At 43.9% G+C, this 24,203-nt stretch overlaps 2 protein-coding genes across 12 annotated transcripts in view; one reads left to right on the top strand and one right to left on the bottom strand.

Annotated features, from left to right (window-relative positions):
* The first annotated feature begins 1,964 nt into the window (after positions 1-1,964).
* rhol (rhodopsin, like) lies at positions 1,965-6,609 on the top strand. The gene is given in 3 exon segments (XM_071495041.1): positions 1,965-3,536; positions 3,538-3,635; positions 3,638-6,609. Coding segments are annotated over 3 exon segments (567 nt in total). The 5' UTR covers positions 1,965-3,273; the 3' UTR covers positions 3,844-6,609.
* Positions 6,610-8,031: 1,422 nt separating this feature from the next.
* magi1b (membrane associated guanylate kinase, WW and PDZ domain containing 1b) overlaps positions 8,032-24,203 on the bottom strand; it is a 133,793-nt gene continuing 117,621 nt past the window's right edge. For 7 of the 11 annotated variants that reach the window (XM_071492982.1, XM_071492981.1, XM_071492983.1 and 4 more), the window contains 8 exons: positions 23,974-24,166; positions 21,749-22,123; positions 19,571-19,774; positions 16,354-16,447; positions 16,125-16,212; positions 15,142-15,285; positions 12,927-13,065; positions 8,032-10,105 (listed from right to left, as the gene is read on the bottom strand). In XM_071492982.1, coding sequence (XP_071349083.1) covers positions 8,841-10,105; positions 12,927-13,065; positions 15,142-15,285; positions 16,125-16,212; positions 16,354-16,447; positions 19,571-19,774; positions 21,749-22,123; positions 23,974-24,166 — 2,502 coding nt within the window. In that variant the 3' untranslated portion in view covers positions 8,032-8,840. Of the gene's footprint in view, positions 10,106-11,122; positions 11,203-11,331; positions 13,066-15,141; positions 15,286-16,124; positions 16,213-16,353; positions 16,448-19,570; positions 19,775-21,748; positions 22,124-23,973; positions 24,167-24,203 lie in introns of those variants that run through there. The other 4 variants (XM_071492989.1, XM_071492991.1, XM_071492985.1 and 1 more) reach the window with 3 other exon arrangements.

The following is a 24,203-nucleotide window of genomic DNA, read 5'->3' as shown; positions in this document are numbered from 1 at the left end:
ATAAGATGTCAGCTTTCTGTTTTTGTGTTTTGATGGCTTTATTGTTTTAAAATTACATTCTTCCAAGAGTATTTTACAACAGCCACAGTATCCAGTTCCCCAGGCCACAACTATAATTCAGCTCTATATTTCTGGAAGAGTCTGGAGTTTAAAACAGCTTTTCAAAAACTGACATTTCTGTATTAAAGTAGCACTCAACAAAACTTTGTATTACACCCGAGAAAAAAAAAAGATGGGAAACTTCACCTCCAAAAATAACGGATCCTGCATTTCCCATAATGATCCTCCTTGCCAGGTAAATGCCCACATCTTTCCTTTTCTACATCTCCTAGTTTGTAACACAGACTTTCTGTTATAAATCTGAAGTCTCCAAACACAAGCTGAGACAACCCCTGGCGACATCACAAGGAATATTACTGTTTCTCAGACTTGGCAAAGCTCATTATACAGCTGTATTCACAGGTTCTGTAATGCCTCTCATGACAACTAAACTGACCTTCACATGTATAATCCATGGAGTTCTCCTTTGAGAAAATACTGTATAGACGCAGCATAATTACATTAATCAATAATTTCATGTTTGTGACATGTAACACAATGTAGTGTATGATAACAAAATGCCCTTACATTATTATGCAACAGAATTCTTGCAAGACTGAATGAAAATAATTAGGAAGTGTGAAGGATTTGACTATTTGTTATTCTCAACATCTCACTCAAATATATAACACAAACCCTGACAACATTTCACTAGCTATGTGGTGTAAATGATGGCGACACAAGATGTAAACATTTAGACCAAGTCAATACAGTACAACTACTAATGAAAATGATAAATATAATTAATTTAGTATGCAATTTATTCTGGTAATCAGTCAAATTCTGATTGCCAGAATGAAAAGACTCCTTATTATAACCTGTATTAAGTCATCAGTGTTAAAGATGACATGGATGATATGTATTTTTCTTTTATAATAATAATAATAATCTTATTAATAGAGCACTTTTCAAAAAGTACATTACAAAATTGCTTGACAAAGGCAAAAAAAAATAGAATTAATAAAATCAATAGATTTCAAAGAGAAGAAAAACATATAAAACGGTTAGGTGAATAAAAACCAATCCAAAGCAATTTTAAGAGAAATAAAAGAGTTAACGGGAAAGTAAAACCAGGAAAAGCTCTCCAATAAAAGTAAGTTTTAAGAAGGTCTTAAAGGAGGTTGTGGGTTCAGCCGTCCTGATATCCTTGGGCAGATCATTGTGAGCCTCAGGGCCATGTGGTGTGAAGGACTGCAAATGCTCTGTCCCCTTTAGTTTTTCACCTGATATACACCATTTGGATGCATCTATTCAACTTGGTTAGTTATTTTCAGTAACTTCTTCCAGGCTATAATTTAAAGTTACCAGAATAACCCAATTAAGTGCAGTGTCTTATCTAATATACCCTGTACTGTGGTATCGCAATCTTTATGGTTTTATGTCCTCAGTTGGTTTCTTTCCCCCCAGAACTGCTCGTCTCCTCCTGCTCTGTCTTTGAGGTGTGGCAGAAGTATGCAGGAGTTCAGGATCAAACCTCTCCTCATTTGCCCCTTCATCATTAAAAAAGAGAACCAGTACTCCCCCACTCAGGATGGCCATGATGAACCCTCCAGCTGAGTCCTCAGGTCAAACTAAACAGTTTTTTACTTTCTTTACTGCGTCGGCCAATCAGAGTCACTCTTTCAGTCAAGGGACCAATTACAGAAGCACAGTGCTCTTTTACTGAAAGGCCAGTAAATCAAGGAGGTGGCATCTTTACCAGCATCACATAACCAAGACACCCAGTGGCTATGTTACCACAGGCCAGCATCTATCAGAACCAGTGGACCAAATAGTTTGTTACATCTCTGAGCAGCCTCAGCAGCAGCAGCAGCAGCAGCTGTCTGCAGTGCTCACTCCTGTTTACAACCACCATCCATTGCTCAAACACCTGTGAGCCAAAGGCACTTTTCCTGCCTCAGTTTTACCAATCACATTACTTCTGTGTGGCAGTGGTGGCGGGTCCATTAGGAGTTTAAATCAAAAAGTATCAATCAATCATAATTACAATTCTGTTTCTACTATTACTGAATTACAGACAACAAATGGGAAACTAAATGATATTGTGTCTCTGCTTAATTTGTACTATGTGGTTGAGTTTTATGGATTAAAAAAATGATGAACTAATTGGCATTCCTCTCCTTTCTAGTTTAATCAACAGTCAAAGCTGAGTTGATTTGTTTATGTGTATGTCAAAAATGTAAAAGGCAGCAAAGCTGAAATATGTAATATATATAATATTCATCACAACAAACTATCACTCATAAATAGTTATATGATGTACATACATGAAATGTGCAGTGAGAGGTCCAATTTGTGAATCCACATCAGACCAGAGACCAGAACACTGTTACGCTGTTTTTTGTTTTTTTTTTGCAGTTGAAACATCAACATTCTTGGTGTCAATTGCATCTCCTTTGTCAAATAAAAATATGTATGAAACAGGTTCAGAAATGTGTCAGGGGGTTTTTATTTATGTATGGAGGGTATTTATATACACTGTGGTATTGATTTTCACAAGATGTGTCTGATGCTCATTAGACTTAGTGTTCAATGTGTACATGATTCTTTAGCCTCATGCAAAAGATGTTTCTAAGAAGAAGCATCTATACTTCCACTTGTAAATTCAGTCCACACCATTTAAACTATGAGCGCTAACATCCAGGAACCACAACCTACACTGTCTCTATAACTCTCAGAGCTAATAAATCTAATTTAAAAGCATTACTTGGCTAGGACTTTGCTACATGTCTATAAGAGTATTACTCTACAGGACTTGATGTAGTAAAGTGATGATTGGTTAAATACATTATTTGATGTCTTTTCTCTCTATTCCAAATCACTCACCCAGTTAAGAACATCTCCTTTTGTATGTTGCCAAAGTAGCGCTGTCGTCCCTCCCACCTCGACTCCTTTGAAGCAACTACAGAGCATCAATATTTAAACTGGCATTGTCAACTCTAAAAAAAGAAATGATGCTGAAAGAGCTTTGAAGCCTGTTTGCCTGTAGACCTGTGCTGAACACATGACTGATTTCCTCTTTGAGTTTGATGACAACACAGGCACACAGAGTGAATTACACAGATAGCCATCTCAGATTACACGCTTGACAATGTGGGAACCATTAGGAGAGGGCGCTAACCTGGTGGGCGGATGGAGAACAGTACTACTTGACACAGATGACAGATTATTTCTATGTCACATCCTGCACCTATGGAAGGCACAGAAGGACTTGACCTTTATATCCCGTTTTTTTTTAACTTGACAGGCATTGTGCAGAGCCCCTGCAAGCATCCACGGCATTACAGAGCTGAGGCTTGGGCTTTTTCTGTCCTGGCTGCGTACCTGTTCTTCCTCATCGTAGTTTGTTCCCCCATTAATCTGCTAACTCTTTACGTCTCTGTTCAGAACAAGAAGCTCTGGATGCTGCTAAACTACGCTCTGCTGAACCTCGCTATATAATCTCTTCATGGGCTGTGGAGGATTCACCATGACTATTTCCACAGCGATGCACAGGTGTTTTGTTCTTCGAAGTACTGGATGCAGTGCGGAGGGTCTCTTGGTGAGCCCACTCTCAGGTCCCTGGTGTGTCAGCCCATGAGCAACTTCCATTTTCGGGAGAACCATGCAATTGCAGGGCTTCCTCTCATTCAGATTGTGTCATTCTCCTGCTCTGTGCCACCTCTCATCAGTTGGTCTTGTTACATTCCTGAAGGCATGCAGAGATCCTGTGGTGTTGACTGCTACACCATGAAACCTTTGTGATCTATATTTTTCACTATCCCCCTGTCTATTAAATCCATCTACCACTGAAGTCTGCTCTTTGTAGATGATAATCTGTAAAAAAGGTTTGGATGAAAAAACTAATCAGAAGGTCTGGATAGTATATTTTTCTTGAAATAACCCTGACCAAATGGCCTCGTACAAAATTCAAAATGAATCATTCAACAGTGCAACAGGCAACGCCGACATTTCCACATACATTTCTTATGACAATATAACTATTTTATTGGCTCAGTCTGACGCAGCTGTCAGAGGGCCAACAGTGGATGACTCATTCTTAAAGCTGTATCATTCTTACTGTGAGGTGTGCAGGAGCACAATGCCTGTGATCAAGAGCACCATATGCATGATGCAGGATGTGGGATTTAGTTGTGAGACCTGGCACTTGGATCTGCACACCTCACGCAGCACAAAAAGCGGGGGACTTGCTTCTTTACCTGTCAGACATGCATATATGGAGAGTCAGGAGCGACACCTCTGGGACAGGCAAATGTTCAGTGTGCTGACATCTCTAAAGCAGTGGCTACAGCAGCCATTGTGGGGACATAAACACCCTTTATAAAGCCACCCGTGGAAAAGATTGAGCCACAGGTCATCTTTTGCTTTCTAAACTGAAAGGCTGCTACCAAATGTGACTTGAAATCAAATTTTACAGTTAAAGTCAAATTTATGTTACAAGTCACTAAGCTGTTGATCCATCCCTTCCTCTTCTTCTTTTTTGTCAGCTGTACCTGATTAATCTCCTTAAACCTGCATTAAAGGTTGTTTTTTTTTTTCGCTGAAGACATTTGTGTCACAGAAGGAAAAGCACAGCTGTAGATGATATGAATGATATTAGCAACACCCGTGCTTCCCCCAGTGTCACAAGCCAGAATGCCCACTGTGAACAAGGATACCAGCACCAGATGAAACACTGGTGAGGCAAATGTTAGCAAAAAGGAGCCTAATTACATGTACAGCAGATGTAGTGTAACATTACCATTTATCTGGAGTCGTGTCCCAGGCCACCTTATGATGTAAGTCCTCCAGTCGCTCTTCTCTTGGCTTCCAGTGGGGAAATGTGTGGCTGTCCAGCTGCTGCCTGCTCCACTGTGTTCAACCGCTAGCTGCTAGCTTTGTCTGTCTACCATTTGGTGCTGGCTGGGTATGGTACAGTTTGTTTGTTTTTTTTATTTTTTTAACTAAAAACAATTACCTACAGTAAATGGAAATTACATTGGTGAGAGTGAACCAGCAACATAAAAATAAAAAATAAAAAAAACGACATTAGCTAAAAGATGCTAAACCGCTCTGAAGTACCTGAAGGAACAGCCAAGCTGGGGAATCATTTTTGGGTTTCATCTCTGTGAGTTTTTTTTACATCGTTATTATAACGTCGTTATATAAATGCTAACATCAACATGGTTAGCGATTATGCTGAAGTTTATTAGGCTTGTTTACTATGCTAGCCATCTTAGTTTAGCTTGTTTGCATGCTAACATTTGCAAATACGAATAAAAAATGAATGAATATAAATGCTCTAACCAGAGTATTAGTCATTAAAGGAACTTGATTAAAAGTAGAAGACTACCAGATATTAAGGCTAGAATCGTGTTCTTTTGGGATTTTTAAGAGGTTTGCCAAAGTTTTATCAAATTAGGGATTTAAAAAATCTGGATGCTTCAAAAATAGAAAGGCACGGTTTGATTAAAAATAATTGACTCAACTGAAGCTTTTTAGACACTGTGTCTGTGGATTTCTGTCCAATAGCTGCTGATTGATTAGTGTGACAACTGTGAGACACTGAAGCCGTTTGCCTGCTTAACAAAACCATCCACCACAATAGCCTCAGGTGTAACATGTACATACACGGGTTCCTATTGATTAGGTCACCGCTATAGTTGCCATAAGAAAATACATATTGCATGTAATGGCCTTTGAAGAACAACAGCATATTCCTTCAGCACTCCTCCCTCCCGAGGAAAGCGGATTTCCATGCACAGTCAAGCATGAGACAGATACAGTATTAGGACAAAGAGCAGCTACTGCATGACAGCAGCGTGGATGTCCATAACATGACAGCAATGGGAACCACAGCAGGCTTGTTAGATAGGATGCTGAGCCCTCTGTGAGAAAAGTAACTTGAAAATTAGTAACTTTTTTTGCTCTCTTGAGTGAAAGCATCTTGAAATCCTGAGCACACAGCCAAAAATAACCCAGCGCTCTTGTTTTCTTTTCATTTACTCTTCTCCCTCAGCCTTGTTTGTGCATCTACAACTCTTGTCTGCTCCAGTCAGCTTGAGGAAAGAGCCCCTTGCTTTGGTGTTTCCATGGCAATTTGGGAGAAGAAGGTCTCCAAGGTTGCAGCGAGAGCACCTGGAGGCTCGAACCGACGGGCTATCATTGGTCTGGGCTGTAGTGATGTTATTGGACATTTCATTACCGCCTCTCCCTCCCGCCTGGCACTGACATGATAAATTGTCACCAGATATGGGTTGTAAATCATTTCTGGGGTCGCACCAGCAATAAACCATAGAGCTCTGTTGCTGCATTTGATGGTGAGAAGGAGTGGAGTATGTCCTGATAAAGGGGGAGAGAGAGATTTAAAGAGAGAGGAGGAGAGTGTTTCGGTGCTGGAAAGTGGATTACATCCATTATTTAGGTGCTGCTTCCCCTTCGCTGTGAGAGAGGAGAGAAAGGAGAAGGGTTTGCAGGACACAAATATCTCCTCTATGTCTCTTTGTAGACTGCAGTTGATAAGACCCATCTGCCATGGGTAAAAAACAGAGGCTAACGATAGTAAATTATACAAAATTAAAATTATAATATCAGATACACTGGGATATAGGCTGAATCTGTTGTTTACAAAATGAATTTCAGTAAAACTCACTCACCTGAAACAGTGCATTCTCCTTGTACTAACGGGAAGCCAGTTTCAGAAATGTAGCTGTGTAAAAACACTTTCAGATCATTGCATCAAAAGCAGTGTAATGCATTGAGGCCCTTTTTAAATCACGGAGAAAGTGGGCCAAAAAAAGCTCTGATATGTTGCCGTTTGATCGTGATGCTTCATCTCTGCTTCTTATTTCCTCTTATGAGCTGCACAGATTGTGTCCACAGGGTAATCTTGAATGCACACTTTTGAACATATGGTATTAAGTACCTTGGCATGTGCTGCAGCAACTAGAAGAAACTTCATATGATGTAAGCTCAGAAACTCTTCACAGTTCTCTGCATGTTTAAGCGGACATGCATGCAATATCTAAGTGGGGGGGTGAGGACGGTTCAGTCAAACTAAGCCACAGACATAGTCATACAGTTAGTAGACGCACATGCCACCATGGATATTTCAGTGCCAGTATTTTAAAACTGAACTTCAGTAAATGTTATGGAGAAAAAAAAAGGATAAAAACGCAACTTTCTCCTGGATCTGGGTGAATTCAGCAACATCTCATGCTGTGCCTCATCTTTCCATATAACATCAGCAGCAAGCAACTGCCAGACAAAATATTTCATTTTTCTGCAGTAGTGAATCCCTGCTGGCATTCACAGGTCACCAGGAGTGACCACACTGTTCTCTGCTGTTTTTCTCCCATCTACTCCATTGCTGTTTCCGGGGGGGGAAAAACAAAAAACACACACACACACACACAGTCCTCCCCAGCATCGTCATCCACCTACCGCTGTCAGTGCCCTGAAACAGGGACACAGCTTCCCTGCTGTCTGTTCTCTGTCAAACAAAAAATCTTTTAGTGAGGAGAGCAGGGAGGATGCAGAAAGAGGAATGAGACGGAGGAAGGTGGACAACAAGAGAAAAAGGGCATAGATGAAACACAAATCAAAGTAAGCAGTGAGAGGAGGAGTGGAGGAACAATATTTAAGACTGTCCTATCCAGGCTTTGATGTTTTGAGAGAGGGATGGAAGCTCTTTGCTGTACTTTTCTTCAAAGGCTTTACTTCCACACACATACTTTTGGGAGGCCTGAGATAACAATGTCAGCCTCCTCGCTCTTTTGTTTGTCCAAATGATGAGAGCTCAGTACTCCTCAGACTTTTAGGACACACTGTCTACCTGCCACCCAATATCTATCTTGTTATGGCACCACATTTGTATAGCTAAAACTGTCACGAAGTTTGACTGATTCTAATGGTTGTGATAACCACAGAGATCGACCAAAAGAAACCACACACTTGTTCATTTGTTGAATATATTATTTTATTTTAACATCATCATCATCATCATCATAGTTTAACTTTTAATTCCCCTTCATTCATTTAAAATGATCACCTCTGAATGTACACATACTGCAAACTGTCAAAAATATACAAACAAATGCAGGCTTGTGCTATAGTCTGGTCAAATGTCTAAAAAACAGTGGCACTGGGGAGAGAGAGAGAGAGAGAGAGAGAGAGAGAGAGAGAGAGAGAGAGAGAGAGAGAGAGAGAGAGAGAGAGAGAGAGAGAGAGAGAGACATTGAAACCGGTAAGGACATGCACAGCATCATTGTGAGCACCGGTTACAGTGATCCAGGTGCGTGGTACTTCCATGGGATCCTTGTGGAAAAGTACATACATTTCATCATCTGACAGTGCGGCACAAAGCGCCTGCCACATATCAAATCAAAAACAAAATGTCGCTCATTAATGGAACTGTTAGGCACATCATTGTTTTTTATGGTTTTACATTTTCTGGAAAAGTTACTGTAAATGTAGAATGCTTAACCAAAAACAAGAAAACTAAAGAAAAATAAAACATACAATTAAAAAAAGAAAGAAAAAAAAAACAGCTTTCAAAAGTCATTTAGGAATCACTGTCTTGTTAGTAACTCAACATTGTTACACGTGTGTGCATCTGTGTTAGTGTATGAGTGTTGTCTGGTGTGTGTGTGTGTGTGTGTGTGTGTACAGCTGGGTGCATGTTTGTAGAACCAAGTGGTAATGGGAGTGAGTACTTGAGGTGTTCTGTGGGTGGCTGCTGTGATTGGCTGACAGCTGTCCAATCAGATGCTCAGGTCTTTGGGGTTCTCCTTGTAGGTCTTCTTGGGCTCCGGGGGCGCGGGTTTGGACTGACTGGTCTTCAGCGTGCTGTAGTACTCTCTCACCTTGGCCGCTACGAAATTGTCATCATCCTCTTCATCCTCCGAGTCGTCTCTTCTGAAGCTCCTGATCGGGGAGATGTCTCGTCCCAGGCTGCGGGCTCGGTACTGCAGCTCGGGGGTGCTGCCTCGGCTGGCGTAGCGCCCCCCTCTCTCCACCCTCTCGGCTGAGCGCCCCCTCAGCAGCGAGCTGTACCTCTTGTAGGCTGAATCTGACTCGGGGGTGCGCACTCTGGGCAGGGTGGTGTCTCTGTAGGCATCTCTCTGGCCCCGGGATGCCATGTCCATCAGCAGGCTGTCCCCCCTGTACGCTCTCTCCATGGAGGAGGCTCTCATCAGCAGGCTGTCCTCCCCGTACAGGCGCTCCTCCCTGCGCAGCGGCGGAAGCGTGGCGTCCCTGTTCAAGCGGTCCAGGGCCGGGGGCTCACGGAGGATGCTGTCCTCCAGAGGGAGGCTGGGTTCAGGAGTCCTGAGCGGCTCCTTCAATACGGCCTCAAGCCCGTTAGACCTGTCGTTGCTGCGGCCCTGTCTCTCCGGGGAGGCGTGCCGGCGGTAGGGGTCTGGGGAGTGGGCGTGGCGTCTGGTGGGGGAGCGGTGCCGAGAGCGGTGGGGGGAGCGGTAAGGAGAGCGGTGAGGCGAGCGGTAAGGAGAGCGGTGAGGCGAGCGGTAAGGAGAGCGGTAAGGAGAGCGGTGGCGGTGGTGTGAGGAGGAGGGGTGACCGTGGCGTCTATCGGGGGAGCGACCGCTGCGGTGCCCCCCGTGTCGGCTGTCCAGGGTGTTTTCTGCGCTGCGCGACCTGCCCTGCTTCTTGTCAGGCGACCGGTGGCGGCTGCGGTGGTGTCCGCCGGAGCGGTGGCGGTGGCCGTCACTTCCCCCGTCATCCTTCTTTTTGAACAGCTTGGACACGTCCTTCCCCGTGGACTTCCTCCCCTTGTGTTTTCCTGTGCTGGTTTTCTTGTGAGGGGAGCGGTGGCGGTGTTTGGGATGGTGCTGTTTGCCGGCGCCCCTAGAGTTGTGGCCCGGCACCCTCTTGCTCCGGGATGGTTGGTGGGGTTCTGGTGGGTGGCTGGACTCCGATGGTGCGGTGGCTGGCGGCAGGGTGCTCACTTCCGCAGCGTTTTGTAACCCTGAGGCTGGGTTGGCTGTGCTGCTGTCGTTGGGGCTGCCGTCTGCAACACAATGTAACATACGAGGGCAGTGGGATCAAACAAACATGTGTGCTGTCACATTAACCATGCTGAATCACTCAGACACGAAGCTGAGGTCATTTCCGATGGAAGCCATTCTGATGTTAATGCCAGCAAAGATGGCAAGTTGTTAGATGGCACTGCAGCAGCCAATGGTGAAACATTAGTGTAGCTCACATGAGAATAAAAGGCAGTGAAACACTTGTGAAGCAGCCATTACGAAGAGATTTGTTACCCATGACAAACCTGTTCCCAGGTCTACCTGGGGTCACCTCTTTGAAGCAGAATGGGACCTGGCTGGTCAGGCGGCTGGACTGGAGGCTGGTTACACTCAGTGCCAACGTGCTGCATGTTGGTGATGTTGCTTGATTGTACTGATTAGCCATGCTCTTTCATGCGCTGTCATGATGCCTTAGACACTTTGTAAATGTTTAAAGCAAAGAAAAAGCTCATGATGAGATCCAAAAACTATCGCCTCATTGCAGTATCACTGCGTGGATTAGGTGGCATTTTACTAAGACACAAAGAATCAAATCAAATGCTTTCCTCAAGGAGTTAATCCATTTAATCTACAGATCCAGCCACCACAGTACTTTGCTGATTAATCCTCACCCCAGCTCAAAGTCTTCCTTTTTCTAGGAAAGACTCAGATCTGCAGAGCAACAGCTAGAGTAGGAAACTAGCAATAACAAAAAGGATGTACTCTGATGGTCTTAAGTAGAGTAGATATCTAAACCAGTTAACAGTAACAAACTAACACTGCATTTCACCTGGCGCAGAGATATGCGTGAAGAATCCATAACAACGGCTACGGCAGCGGCGACATTGGCAATGCATTTTGGGTGAATGGGTTTGTATACATGGAGTAGAGCACGGGCACAGGTGATTTGAGGCCACACCACACACATCAGGATGGAGAGAGGGGGACAGAGAGAGAAAGAGAGAGAACGACAGGAAGTGGGAGGGAGAGCCAGACGACAGGGGAGGACAGTTACAAACCGTGGTCTGATTTTGGAGGACAGAGGCCTCCCCCATCTTGTCATTTCTCATACATGCAGTGAGATGGGGAGCGACCATCCCTGAAGGAAGACAAGAGCCCAGCGCAATACGGGAAGAGAAGATACACAAAAAGGAAAAAAGAGAAGAGCACAGTAGTTTAGATCGCTTGGAACCAACTTGAAGGAAGAAAAGGAGAATTATTGTGTTGATTTTTCAATGAAAAAAAATGTGTTTATTTGATCATTGAGTCATTCAGAATAAAGAGACAGTCCAGGAAATTGCCCAAACCCTTCAGTGGAAACCATCAGTTACAGAGAAACGCCCTGGAAACAAGCGCACACACACACACACACATATATACACACACACCTGCACACACACACCTAAAGATGTGGACACAGAAGCAGCATAAACCCAAACCCAAAAAATAAAGACAGTGAGACTTGCACACCCACAACAACAGCATATGAAGCGGTTTTACATTGCTGACAGAAATCAAAAGAAGTACTGGCAAGGCTGTCAAAGGCTGTGCCAACTAAAAAGTACAAACAATGATCCAAAAATATACAAGTTCACATGATGTTGTATTGGTGCAGGTAAAGACAGCACATTCTTAGCTCAAAGAAAATTACATTGATGAACGTTTTGAGACAGGCAAATGTAGCTCCACTCAAGAAAAGTAAGAAAAACAAACAGAAAAAAACATTTATGATGACTTGTGACTATCAATCAAAACTGGTCAATACGATAAAAAAACAAAACAAAACAAAAAGCAAAAAAAGAAGGAAAAAACAAACATTCCATAAATATTATGGAAAATAGACAATAGAAGAAAAAAAAAATCCAATTTACACTTTTGACAAGTTCATGCAGCAATAGACTTTTATCCATTAATATGTGGCTTCGATTCATGGCTCTGTACACAGAACAAAAATACTTGTAAAAATGCCTCTATTCTTTTCATCACTGTACAAAACGTCTATATAATTGGAGCGGCTCTTTTTCTTTTTGAATTGGGGATGGGGAGAGTTCCTATTGTCACAGCTTTTCAATGACATTAACAGTGGGTGCAAATAAAACCCATGGATTAGTGAGTAATGTCAAGCACAGTATAGTGAGATTTTGGATCAGACTGCCTTTTCTTCTCATCACAGGTCTCACTTAAAACCCTTAAGAGTTCAGTAGCTTACATTCACCTTCAATAAATATCATAAATATGTTTGTGTCACGTCCTAACCAAAGCTGCGAGATTTCCCATTTTATCATGGGATGCAATGGATCAAAATTTCTCTTCCTCTCAACACTAAATTAGTGTCTAATGAGGAATTGGAGCCCATCAATAATATTTTTTACCCACGAGAAACATTGATTTTTGACTACCCTGGTCATTCAAACTCTGTAAACAGTTTCTATTTTCATGTAGCACTGGAATCAGACCCACCACCTTTCTGTAAAGTCCCAGCAGAGTGCTTTTGCTCAGTGGCCAGAAGGTGAAAAGTGACAGCGGGATGACATGGAAACTGAGAGCAGGTGACAGCAGGAGAGGGCAACAGCACCCACAGGAGCAACCTCCACCCCTGCTCCCCCCAAAATCCCAAAGCCCAGGTGTGCCCTCCACCAGAAAGAGACCCAAGACCAACCAAAGCCGTCTACCCTCCCTGATGGGTTTGTCCCAGGGATGAGTGAAGGGTCCTGGGAGGGTAATATAGTTCTTTCCCCTTCGACCCAGCACTGTCCACTGGGCGTCCCCTGGCTCAGGGCGTGAAGATGGGGGAGAAGGGGATATTTTCGTAGATTGACCCACCATATTCAGGCACCGATCCGTCACCCCTCTTGAGCACCAGATGGACACGGCGGCCTCCACTCTTGATAAGCTCGATGGCTCGCGCATGCTTCATGCCCTTGGTACTCTCGCCATTGATCTCCAAGATTTCATCGCCGACCTAACAAGTGGTAGAAGGAAGGAAAAAGGCGGGAGGCAGAGTGACAGGTGAAGATGGAAGGGAGAAGAAGTAAATCAGAGGAAGGAGAGACAGCAAGAGCCAGAAAAAGGAGAGACAGCAGAGCAAGACAGAATGCGGAAAACAAGTGACAGTGGGGAAGAAAGTACACAAGAGGAAAGATGAGAGGCACAGAGGTTCAAAGGGACACGGTGACAGAGGAAGGAGAGGAAAAGGAGGACAGATTGAGCAGAAGTTACATATCAAATATTCCAAAAGATAAACCACACAACGGCAACATTTTTTCCCCCTAAATCAACAGTTTCCAGAGAGGGCAAATTGTGTCGGAAAGCAGCAACTGTGACGCTGAGAGAGGAAAATGAGGGAGGGGGGGCAGGACCCACAAAAAAAAACACTTTTTGCTTCCCGATTCTTTGCCTCCATGCCTCAAGTTATCTGTCAGTGCTGTCTTCACCGAGGGAATTCCTCTGACAGAGTATGGATCGCTCACTGACACCTCTCTCACCGCCTTACAGAGCTGCTTCTATTAATATCTCTGCTAATGAGGTGCACAAAGACAAACGTATGTATTCATATATGCATGTACAAATGTGCTAATACATGCACACCCACACACTTCCTAACTGTAGCAGATTAACATATATCATAAACTGGCAACTGCCTGATAGTTCACATGTACACTGTATCCACCAGTAAGCCTTCTGCATATGTCACACATGCAAACACATAAAGGAGAATCAATTAACCCTGCACTGTTTATTCAATCAAGCAGCCCAGGGGAGGAACTAGTGGTTTATGCAATTTATCAAAAATAAAGGTTAAATATAACAGTTTCCTGACAACTTCTGTGGCGTGTATGAACGTCACTTAAAGGCTCAGATGATGATTAATTAAAATGTGCATAATCTGTCAGTGGGCATGCCCCATGACTCTGCAGTGTTTGTGTTTTGACACTGCACTCAAACAGTGAATCTCTCATGTAGCAAACCTGGAGGCTAACATGTTTATATTCAGTGAAGCATGGCTTTCACTAATTGGAAGGTACATTATGCACACACATTGATAGATGATATTATTCTGATGGCTGTAAAGTCTATGAGGCAGTATCATCACCACCACAGTTAGTCAGGACAGGCAACTGGCTTAGACTGAGAAATCATCATATCACAATTACTACATGCATAAAATCAAAATCTACAGTCACAATCAGGGATCATTTTTGAGACATGTTGTGCTGTACATACAGAAATGGACAGCACTGTCCAAGAAAAACCACATATCTCTCACATATCTAAAAATATATTATACTTGTACTTATACTTCTTAAGTTAAAGCAAACCATCTAAAAACCCACTGAATTTTCTGAAAAATACTGTACATTGTCACAAAGGTACACAAAACCTATGTTTTCTTAGCTCATGAACAGTTGACATTCAGAAGATACAATACATGCAAATGTGTCTCACACTGTGGAGCGCTATTATTCACAATTACACTTCTTTAACATTTACATTGATGATAAGAAAGTGCAGCCCTCATCAAGAAATACCCAGGGTGCACATGATGACAAAAAACATAAAGTTACATGGCAGGATATAAAGCTACTCATGAGACAAGAGCCAAGAAGACCAACATAAAGTAGAACAAAGGAAAACAACTGATCTGGAGCTGGCCATTACTAATGTGCCACAATAAGCTGAACACTCCAAATGGACCAGGGAGGCTCCTCTGAGAGGCTCCAAAGCTTAATATTGCTATAATGTAATTCCCTTGGACTTATTCCAGTTAGAGAATGACTGTTGCCATCACAGCTGCATATAACCTTTATTTAATAATGCAGCTCCCTTTGAGACTAAGATCTCATTTTCAAGGAACACAAGAATCATAGAAAAATGTAAAATATTTTATAATTAATACAATATTAAAGCGGTACTCACGCAATTTAGTACTACCCTGCCACAAAGTTGGGAGACTGGCAAGAATAAAAATCATCTTCTGTTTGTCTACATGTGTAATATTTGTGGTGTGTGAATGTGTGGCGGTATCTTGTGTCCATACCCTCATCTTCCCATTGCGGACAGCTGCTCCGTCCTCAGCTAGCCTCAGCACATACAGGTCCATGTTGTATTCTCTGCCTCCACGCAGACTGAAGCCAAAGCCTTTGTTGTCCCGCTCCAGGTCCACTGAGTAGAACTCAGCATCCTGATGGAGACCACACACACACACACACACACACACACACACACACACACACACACACACACACACACACACACGCGGACAGGGAGGCAGAAAGACACAATTGCATGAAGGTCACTTTAGACTTTTGTGATTCAGATTTGAAGTGTGTGTCCTTTGAAGTGGAGTCCTATTTCAGGAGCATGGAACAAATGCCACCTTCAGAAAAGTCACACCGCTGATAGGTGTGTGTGTGTGTGTGTGTGTGTGTGTGTGTGTGTGTGTGTGTGTGTGTGTGTGTGTACATGCATATGCTCAGGATGCTGAATTACTGATGCCTTGGGCTGTAGGTGGACAAAGAGTGAGGGCACAGGCAGAGAGAGAAGGGGAGGGGTGCTACAAGGTCAGACGGACAGCCACAGCAGCTCCTGCCTTCACGCCCTCCTAATCTCCTCTGCTGAAGGATCAATGCTATCTGTGAGAGCAATCTCCACACCGCCAGATTAATTCAGCAGTGAACACAGTGGACTGAGGGGTTACTTTGAAAGCAAACAGGCTTTCCTTAATGCACAGACTCCGATAACGCCGGCAGGTCGACGTAAAGACACAAATAAATAAATAAGAAGCCACCTTGTTTGTCCTTGGGAAGGTGGGTGGGTGGATTGGTTGATGCGTGGCGGGACAGAGGATAAATGGGTGTGTGGGAGCTCGAACAGCTGGATGGATGTATAAAGACGAATGTGGATGCAGGTCGGAAGTTGACAGGATGGAGTGTGGAGTGCTGGGTGTTTGATGGAGACATGAAATGGATGGATGTATGAATGAACTGACAGGTGGACGGATGACTGGAATGTCCCTCTTACCTGAGCTGAGACTTGTGTTGGGGGCTGAGGAGGAGGGCCTTGTGGGGGTTTAAATTCAAACGACTCTTGTTTTGGTTTGGTATTGTTCCTGAGACAGAAAGGCAACAGTGAGTGAAGATCCAATCACAGTGAGATTAAAGACATTAAATGTTTTATATAATATTTATATTATCAACACATAAAGGACAATAGATGTCACAAGCACTCAGTTTCCCGGTGTGCTCCTCACCTGGCCTCAGGTGCAGCCTGTTGCTGAGGTGTGTGAGTGGTGGTTATAGTGGCGATCTTCTCTGCATTGGTCAACAAAGATGCATTTGATGACTCTGAGGAGGACAGAGGAAAGAAAGAGGTTGTCAGGACATTTTCCACCAACAGGGTTTTGAGCTCATTTTGAAACTGCCATTTGAAGCAAATAAAATTGGCTGTATAAAAATAGCTGAAATGAAAAAAGGAAAAGTTAAAACCATTTTAAAAAACTCATTTGGAAAATTATTGCTTTTCGTGTCAGCAAGTCCAACAAATTTTTCACACTGTCCAAGAACCTTTTCGCCTCAAGCAAACATCAAAACTTTCTTGTTACACTTTGTAAATTTTAGTGACATTTGCCTTTTCCATACAGCTTCTAATTCAGTACATTAGAATTTGCATAAATGTACTCCAATACAAGCATCTCTGGTGTCCTCGAAGACTCTGTGTCATGGAATCAAATCCATATTTCACACGTGGCACATTTTCATTTTTCAGTGTGGACCCTGGAGTCACTTCAGCAGCTGTCATCTACAAACATTAGCTGACCTCTGGGGACCACCACCAGCCTCCAGGCTTCTTATACCACTTAGCAAAGATCTCTGACACCAGAGTAATACTTTGTGTTTCTTTTCCGAGAGGTGTACGTCTCGTGTTGGACCGAAACTCCTCCTGTCTGCCTGTGAATTGTCAAACAGGAAACATATACACTTGCAGCATCTCAGGACATAAAAGCTCCTGGTTATTCTGTCTTTTGTCTTTGATTCAGTCATTTTGTGTGATCAATGAATCACGCTGGGCCTTCGGGACAAAAACAGACCATCATTACTCTAATCTTGCAACATAAAGAAACCTCTCTTCTCCTTAACAACCTAATCTTTCTTGGTTATCTACAGGTATCCTTTATTTGATTACAACTCTCCGCTTCTCTCCCGCTAGTCGCTACTCCCTATTCCTCTCACGGTCAGTCTTCCTCTCATCTATTCATCTCCTCCACTTCCACTAGTCCCCTTGCAGCCTCTTGGCTTAGCTCTTCGATTACCCTTTCCAAGAGGTACAGAGTCAACCAATCGAGCTGCAGCGCGTGTTGGGCGAGCTTCATTTCAGACCGTGGAAGGGAGAACCTGCTCGCACTGAGTTTACACCAGGCCCACAGGAAGAGGTCTGTGGTGAAAATATCGCCCAGTAAGATTTTCTGGCATCTGTGTTTCTTTCTCACACAATTTCTGTTGCTCATTTCTCACTTTCGCAGCTCACATTTGTCCCTAGAAACCCTATTCGTCCCTCCATCTGCTCATTTGCATAACTCACTCCTTCCATTCTGCTTCCTCTCTCCATTTATCTCTCCTCCAACTGTTTTCTGTCTGGAAATTAATCGAATAAGCCCCGTTTCTCTCTCTCTCTCTCTCGTTCCGTTCCGCTCACGACCCACTGCCTCTTTTCTCCACTCTTACTTAAAAACATTCAGAGCGCACAGAAAAGGCACTGAGCTGTTTCTGTAATTTGTCTCTGGCCCTGGCACCATGCCCTCTCGCCCTGAATGGACAGAGTTAGGAAAAAGAGCAGGTACATTCAAAATGAGAAATTCAGGAGGGAGAAAGAGAAAGGGGAACAGCGGAGGAAAGAAAGGGAGAGGAGATAAGAGAAGCGGGAGGGCTGTACTACACAATATACCCTATGTTGTGCTGAAAAATGGCACATCATATCACCTCAGGCACGTCTATCTCCGTTCTCTCACACAATAGAAAGCAATGAGGTGTACTTGGTCTGCCGCTGGAGTCTACACTGCAGAGACATAAGCTTTGATGAAGGCATTAGCTGTTTGTGCATGTATTACTATGCACCAGCAGGAAGAGTACCATGCCTGTTTCCCTTGTCGTTGCAGAAGTGTTGAACATCAGTCAGTACAAAACTCCATCTGTGTTCCCACACAGAGGAGAGGCGAGCTCAATGGAAGGGAGCTGAACCTGACTTCACCTTGGAGGAACCTCTTGCGGTGTTATTTATTCACGTTGGGAAGTTTAGACAGGTTTGATCCACGCAAAAATAGTCCTGCTCAGCCATGTGTGAACAGAGGCAGAGAGAACAGTAACTCGGAGACACAACTCAGAAACACAAGCCACAATTTCTTCCTGTCACTCTCTCAGTCTCTGTGTCAGACGGCGTTTGTTTGTTTGACACATGCACATAAACACAAACCAGAACTTTCCGATAAAGCATATCCAGTTATATCTCTCCGACGCCTTCTCTCTTGTTTTCTGCATCCTCTTGGCAGAGCAATTCTGGCTCACTGTTCTCATCAAATGCTCTGCAGGACAAAAAAAAAAAAACCAAAACACTCTTCATCCATAAGAAGTGAGTCGGAAAGCAACGAGCAACGGACAAATAGCTACAATTTCTTATGGCGCGCAGGTTGACAGGGAGTATCGCCTTCCTCACACTCACACACACATTTAATTAAACAGCATTTGTGAAGCATGCCAGGGTGATCTGTCAGCACAAAGCAGCGAGAGCTCTCAGCTGCACCACACAACATACAATGGGCACAAACTTTTCCTTATAACCCCTTTGGCAGAAAAGACACACCTCTCTCTCTCTCTCTCTCTCTCTCTCTCTCTCTCTCTCTCTCTCTCTCTCTCTCTCTCTCTCTCTCTCTCTCTCTCACAAACATACATGTGCACACACAGACATCTGAATATCTCTTGCATGTTTTAAAAGTGCGGGCATGCTGAAGGCACAAATGCAAAGGCTGGGAAAGTTCCCAAATATCCCCCGAGAAGCGCAACACTGTGGGGGTGTTTCAGTCCCTTTGAAAGCAAGTGAAGAAACTGCAAGCTTTATATAACACTACAGGCATACATAAGCAGCGTGACGACAAGTCCTGCTCCTCAAATACACCCAGATGTTCTAATAATACGGAAACAGTTGATGATTGGCAACCATCAGTGTGACAGAGCCAAGCCATTAATGAAATCTGCACTCCTACTTGGACAACCTGGATGAACAAGCTATGGCTGAATCGTTTGAATAAATTAATGAATGAGTTATTGTCTAATGTGCCAGTTCGCAAGATCCCATGTTATTAGAGGGTCCCTTGAGGGTGACCCCTTTTAGCAACAATTTATGGAGGGAATAGAAACTATAAGCACATATAAAGACAGAACTGGTTTGGTGGGTGGAGTCTTTAACTGTCTACTCACCGTCTCCAGGAATGATGCGTAGTGTGACGGTGTTCCCGGCCTCCTTGATGAGGTTGACTATGTCGGAATGGGACTTGTTGGTGATGGAGCAGCTGTTCACCGCCAAGATGCGGTCGCCGACTTTCAGCTTCCCGCAGCGGTCTGCTGGGCTCCCCTCAATGATACGCCCTATTTTGTGGGGCATGGCCACACATGCATTGCCAGCTATGGTCACCATTGACATGTGATGCATGATTCAGCGTGTGTGTGTGTGTGTGTGTGTGTGTGTGTGTGTGTGTGTGTTATAGATGATGTTGGATTGTGTTCAGAGGGAGAGGGAAAAAGATGGGAAAGGGAGAAAGGAGCAGAGAAAGAGGATCAGAGAGTTCGGGGTTAATTCACCGACAGCCAACAGCCAGCCAAGCAAAAGTCACTGAGAGAAGCTGATCAGAGTTACAGCAGAACAAAATGCAAGCATTGGCAAAGACGAAGGGCAAATTTAAATGTGCTCTGCAGAGAAATAAGAGAATCTGCCATACTGTAATTCACAGTACTTTTTCTGTAAATTGGTTTTTCCAAATTAATCACTGGAGAAACTGAGCTGAACTCCATATCGAGTGTGTCTGCTCTCCTCCACCCTCTCTGTCTCATGCTCCTCTTTTACTCAAAGCTGCTCCAGCACCACATCTCTAAAGTGGGTATCATTATTATATTTGCATGAGAGTCTCTCGGCAGTAAAAAGCTAATAATGAAAAACTGTGTTGTGTTGTTTGCATCTCAAATACCTGCACCTGCAGAAAGTTGGAGACGACAAACAAACATCACAGCTGACATCTCACCAGCTACCCTGAGGTCTGTCTGTTCTCTCTCTCTCTCTCTCTCTCTCTCTCTCTCTCTCTCTCTCTCTCTATCTGCAGTCTGACATCAGTCACTGCAGAGACAAGGAGCGTGCAATCCGTCTTTTCTTCCTCTACCTTCCTTTTCATTATTAGTCATTCATCCCTTCCACTGCCCTCACTCTTTTATTCCCGTACAAACCTGCCAAACCCTGACCTCTTCCTGTCTCACTAACTGAATCTTGCTATTCTGAGCTGTAAAATATTCACTGTAGTGTCACTGAGAGCGTGAAAAGAAAGACCAAGGTGCTGTTGCATTGCTGAACAAAATAAAGCGCTCCTCCAGTACGGGTGGAGTAGTTTCTGACTGTCTCGCTGCTATTACCAATGACTTACTGGTAAGCAGCAACTCAATTTCAAACTTTCATGTAGCCACTGACTTTCCATTAGATTTTACATGTCAGATCAAATAGAGCTGAACTGCTGGCCCATGCTTTCTCCTCTGGCCTGTGAAAAGGAGCTGTACCATTCTGAAAAGTTGATCATTTTCAGGTCTTTTCTGTCCACCCACACTGACGGAGATAAGAGCACGGAGAACAGTGGAATGCCATAGTGTGTAGGCAGGAAGCCATGGCAGTAGGCCAAAGAGTGCACCGCATAGAAAAGACAACACTGGTTTGTGCAAAGCAGAGTCAATTTGAACAGAATTATTTGCGAGAATGTGTGAAACCATAATAAGGTTAGAAGACTCTGATATTACAATATTTACTACCAGAGAGAGATGCAAAATAACCTTTACATAAAGTGATTTTGAGTCAATGCGTCTCTGATCCTACGTTTTAAATAAATAAATAAACAAATATTATTCACACCCATCAGCACTTGCAGCACTCATTCTCATTAAGTTGTCATTAGACTTTTAGTGCTAACCTGCTCAGCAGAAGCCGTTTAAGTTCATCTGAATAATATAAGTGTCTTATGTAAGACCTGCTTCACTTGTGATCAATTATGAAAGCGTTGTGTGAGTGTAGCAGCATCAGCAGGCGAAGAAAAGGTTTCAGTGTCTTGCTTTGACAGGCTCGGACAAAAATGAGAAAGAACCACTTCTTTTGAAGAGGGTTGGTATTGATCTGGTGAGACTGTAAATATCCAGACTCTGTGCTGGTTGTCAGGATATTTAGTGTTCAGTGGTTTTATGGATGATACAAAGGCAGGAAGACAAAAGACTCCAGTGATGAGAAAAAGCTATAGAGTGTGTTTCATGTTCTGCTGTGTGGAACAGATTTTTGTAATATTTGCATGTAGAGTCAATAACAATGTGCCTGAAGATATTCTCTTTCAGGACACTCAAAGCGTCTCTTACCGAAGGTGGTCCCAGCTTCAGGTCGTGACACCGACGAGACGATGACAAAGCCGAATCCTTCGTTCTCGCCACGGCGGATCTCTACGTCGTAGGGCTGCAAGGTGGAGGAGGAGGCAGTGGAGGTGGCATTGGGGGGCTGAGAAGAAGCAGCAGCAGCTGCAGCAGCGACTACAGCGTTACCACTGCCCCCCGCCCCTCCGCCTCCTCCCCCGCTGCCGATGCCGGAGGTGGAGCCGCTGCCAGAGCTGACTGTGTTGAGGGAGTTCTGGCTGCCCTGTGGAGTGCGCTTCCCCATCTCCTCCGTCAGGCTGGGCGCCTGGGTACTGCTGTGGTGGGAGGATGCCGGCGATGGAGGCACGTCCCCCTCTGCTTTAACTGGAGATGACAGAGGAGGATAAGGTGAGAGAGATGCAGATATACTGTGTAGAGCTGGAGAGGAAATGGTGTGGAGAATGACAAAGGAGAAAGATGTATGGGAGGAATAAAGAGGGACAAATTGTGGGCCGGGTAGTAGAGACAGAACAGAAGCAGCATCTGACACCAGAAGACGAAGAGGAGAATTATGAAAAAGACAAAAATTGGGCCAGCCAGTGTTACATAAGTTCAGGAGATAATAGAGTAGACACTGGCACATAAAAAGACAAGATTACATTAAAACTAAAGTGTCATGATATGACAACATCATGTTCAATCTGTACAATCTGAAAATAAAACAAGATAAATGTCAACAAACAAACATTTTTCTCTCCTTACGCAGCAACTTCATGTCGACATGATAAAAGACATGTTGGTAAGACAGCAAGGGGAGAAGAGCCTCTCCAGCGATCCCTCCTCTGATCTGTTTTCAACAAAAGATGAACTAAAGATGCGGCCCGCCTGTTGTATCTGGACATTTCATTCCACATTTCATTTCCTGTACAGCTGCTCGAGGACGGCGCCTCATATTCTCGACGCTCTGAGGCAGACGGGGAGCAGCGATGCACTAATGTCTGGCTGCTGTCATCAGGCCGAAGGTTGACCATCCTCTCCATCATATTTATGGGCATTTCTTTATCGCCTGCTGAGGAGCAGAGCTGAGCTGAGCAGTGCAAAGGTAGTGATGGGGAGGGGGCGTTTGCACACGGTAGATGGCTGAGTGCTTCCTACCATTACACACGCAGGCTGTTGCAGGGGAAGGAGAGGGGGCAACTCCGGCACACAGTTAGCTGGTATAACCTCAATGGGCGGTACTTGTCTGAATAACGTTGTACTGTAGCAGCAAAGGTTGTAATAACATATTGGCATCAGATACAAATGAAGAAATCTGATGTTGTTGACAAAATAAATAAAGCATGTGGTAAAACACACTGCTAATATAATATCAAGCAGAATTACTGAAGTGCTTGAGTATATTAGCAACTACAAGACACTGTGGATAATTGTACTTAATAAACAAACAATTACAGGTTCATTTTCAAGGCATTAAAGTGATAATTAAATGAAACCTTGTTTTTGATGCTATTCGTGATTGGCATTTTTTCTGCAACAGCCATTTAATGCATTTACATTCAGTCATCGCCGCTGTATATAGTAGTTATATTGGATATTGCTAGTCCATCAGTGCCATACCAGGTAGGCACGTAATCCAGTGTAATTCTATCTCAGTGATAACACCTTCACTGTTTACTATTTGACAGCTGCTCGGTTTTAAATATAGCTGGGAGTGAGCACTGAGCTGTTGGATGAAGAGTTATGTTGGAGTTACAGGCAACAGGCTGCACACTTCCAACATCTCAGCAAGGTAACCACCCTCACTGTGCTCTGCTGCTGTGTGGAAAACAACTTGGCTGTGTGCAGCATTAGATCGCGGTTCCTCAGGGCAAGATAGCAAAAGGCGGATTCTTGGCTGATTTCTTTATCAAAACAACATGAGACTGTCTGGCTGCACTGTAAACAAATACACCAGTTGCTCCTCTATTGCTGCCCCTACAGTTCTGGGACCTGTAATACTGAGCACTGACACCCTGTCACCAAATCAGCCAGGGCTGGAATCAGTCTTCCCTGGTCTGGTTTTCTCACTGTCGCCTTGTGTATCTAATACATTTGCCATAATTCACAAGCCCTGAGAAAGTTTTTGAACTTCAGCCAGCAGAAATATTTAAAACTGGTTCAACATTGATTTTTCTAGTCAGCAGCTATTTAACAAGCTGCCGTGCTCCCCCATCTTGATCCCTCTTGCTTCTTACCGGCGTAGCTGGTTTTGCGTCGCACAGTGAGGTTGACGTGGCCCTGCTTGGCCGCCTGCTGCATCAGTTGAACCACCAATTGGTGCGACTTGCCCACCACTGCCGTGCCGTCCACGCATATCAGCTCATCGCCGGACCGCAGGCGTCCGTCCTCGTCTGCAGCGCCGTACTTCACTATGTGGCCGATGTAGATCTATAACACAACCACAGCAGATGGATGACATTTGTTA

Source organism: Trachinotus anak, unplaced genomic scaffold, assembly GCF_046630095.1.
Source record: "Trachinotus anak isolate AG129_WGS33_773 ecotype Australia unplaced genomic scaffold, CSIRO_AGI_Tana_v1 ptg000013l, whole genome shotgun sequence".
NCBI classification, from domain to species: domain Eukaryota; kingdom Metazoa; phylum Chordata; class Actinopteri; order Carangiformes; family Carangidae; genus Trachinotus; species Trachinotus anak.
The sequence above is the reverse complement of the archived record's forward strand: the minus strand, read 5'-3'. Positions and strand labels throughout refer to the sequence as shown.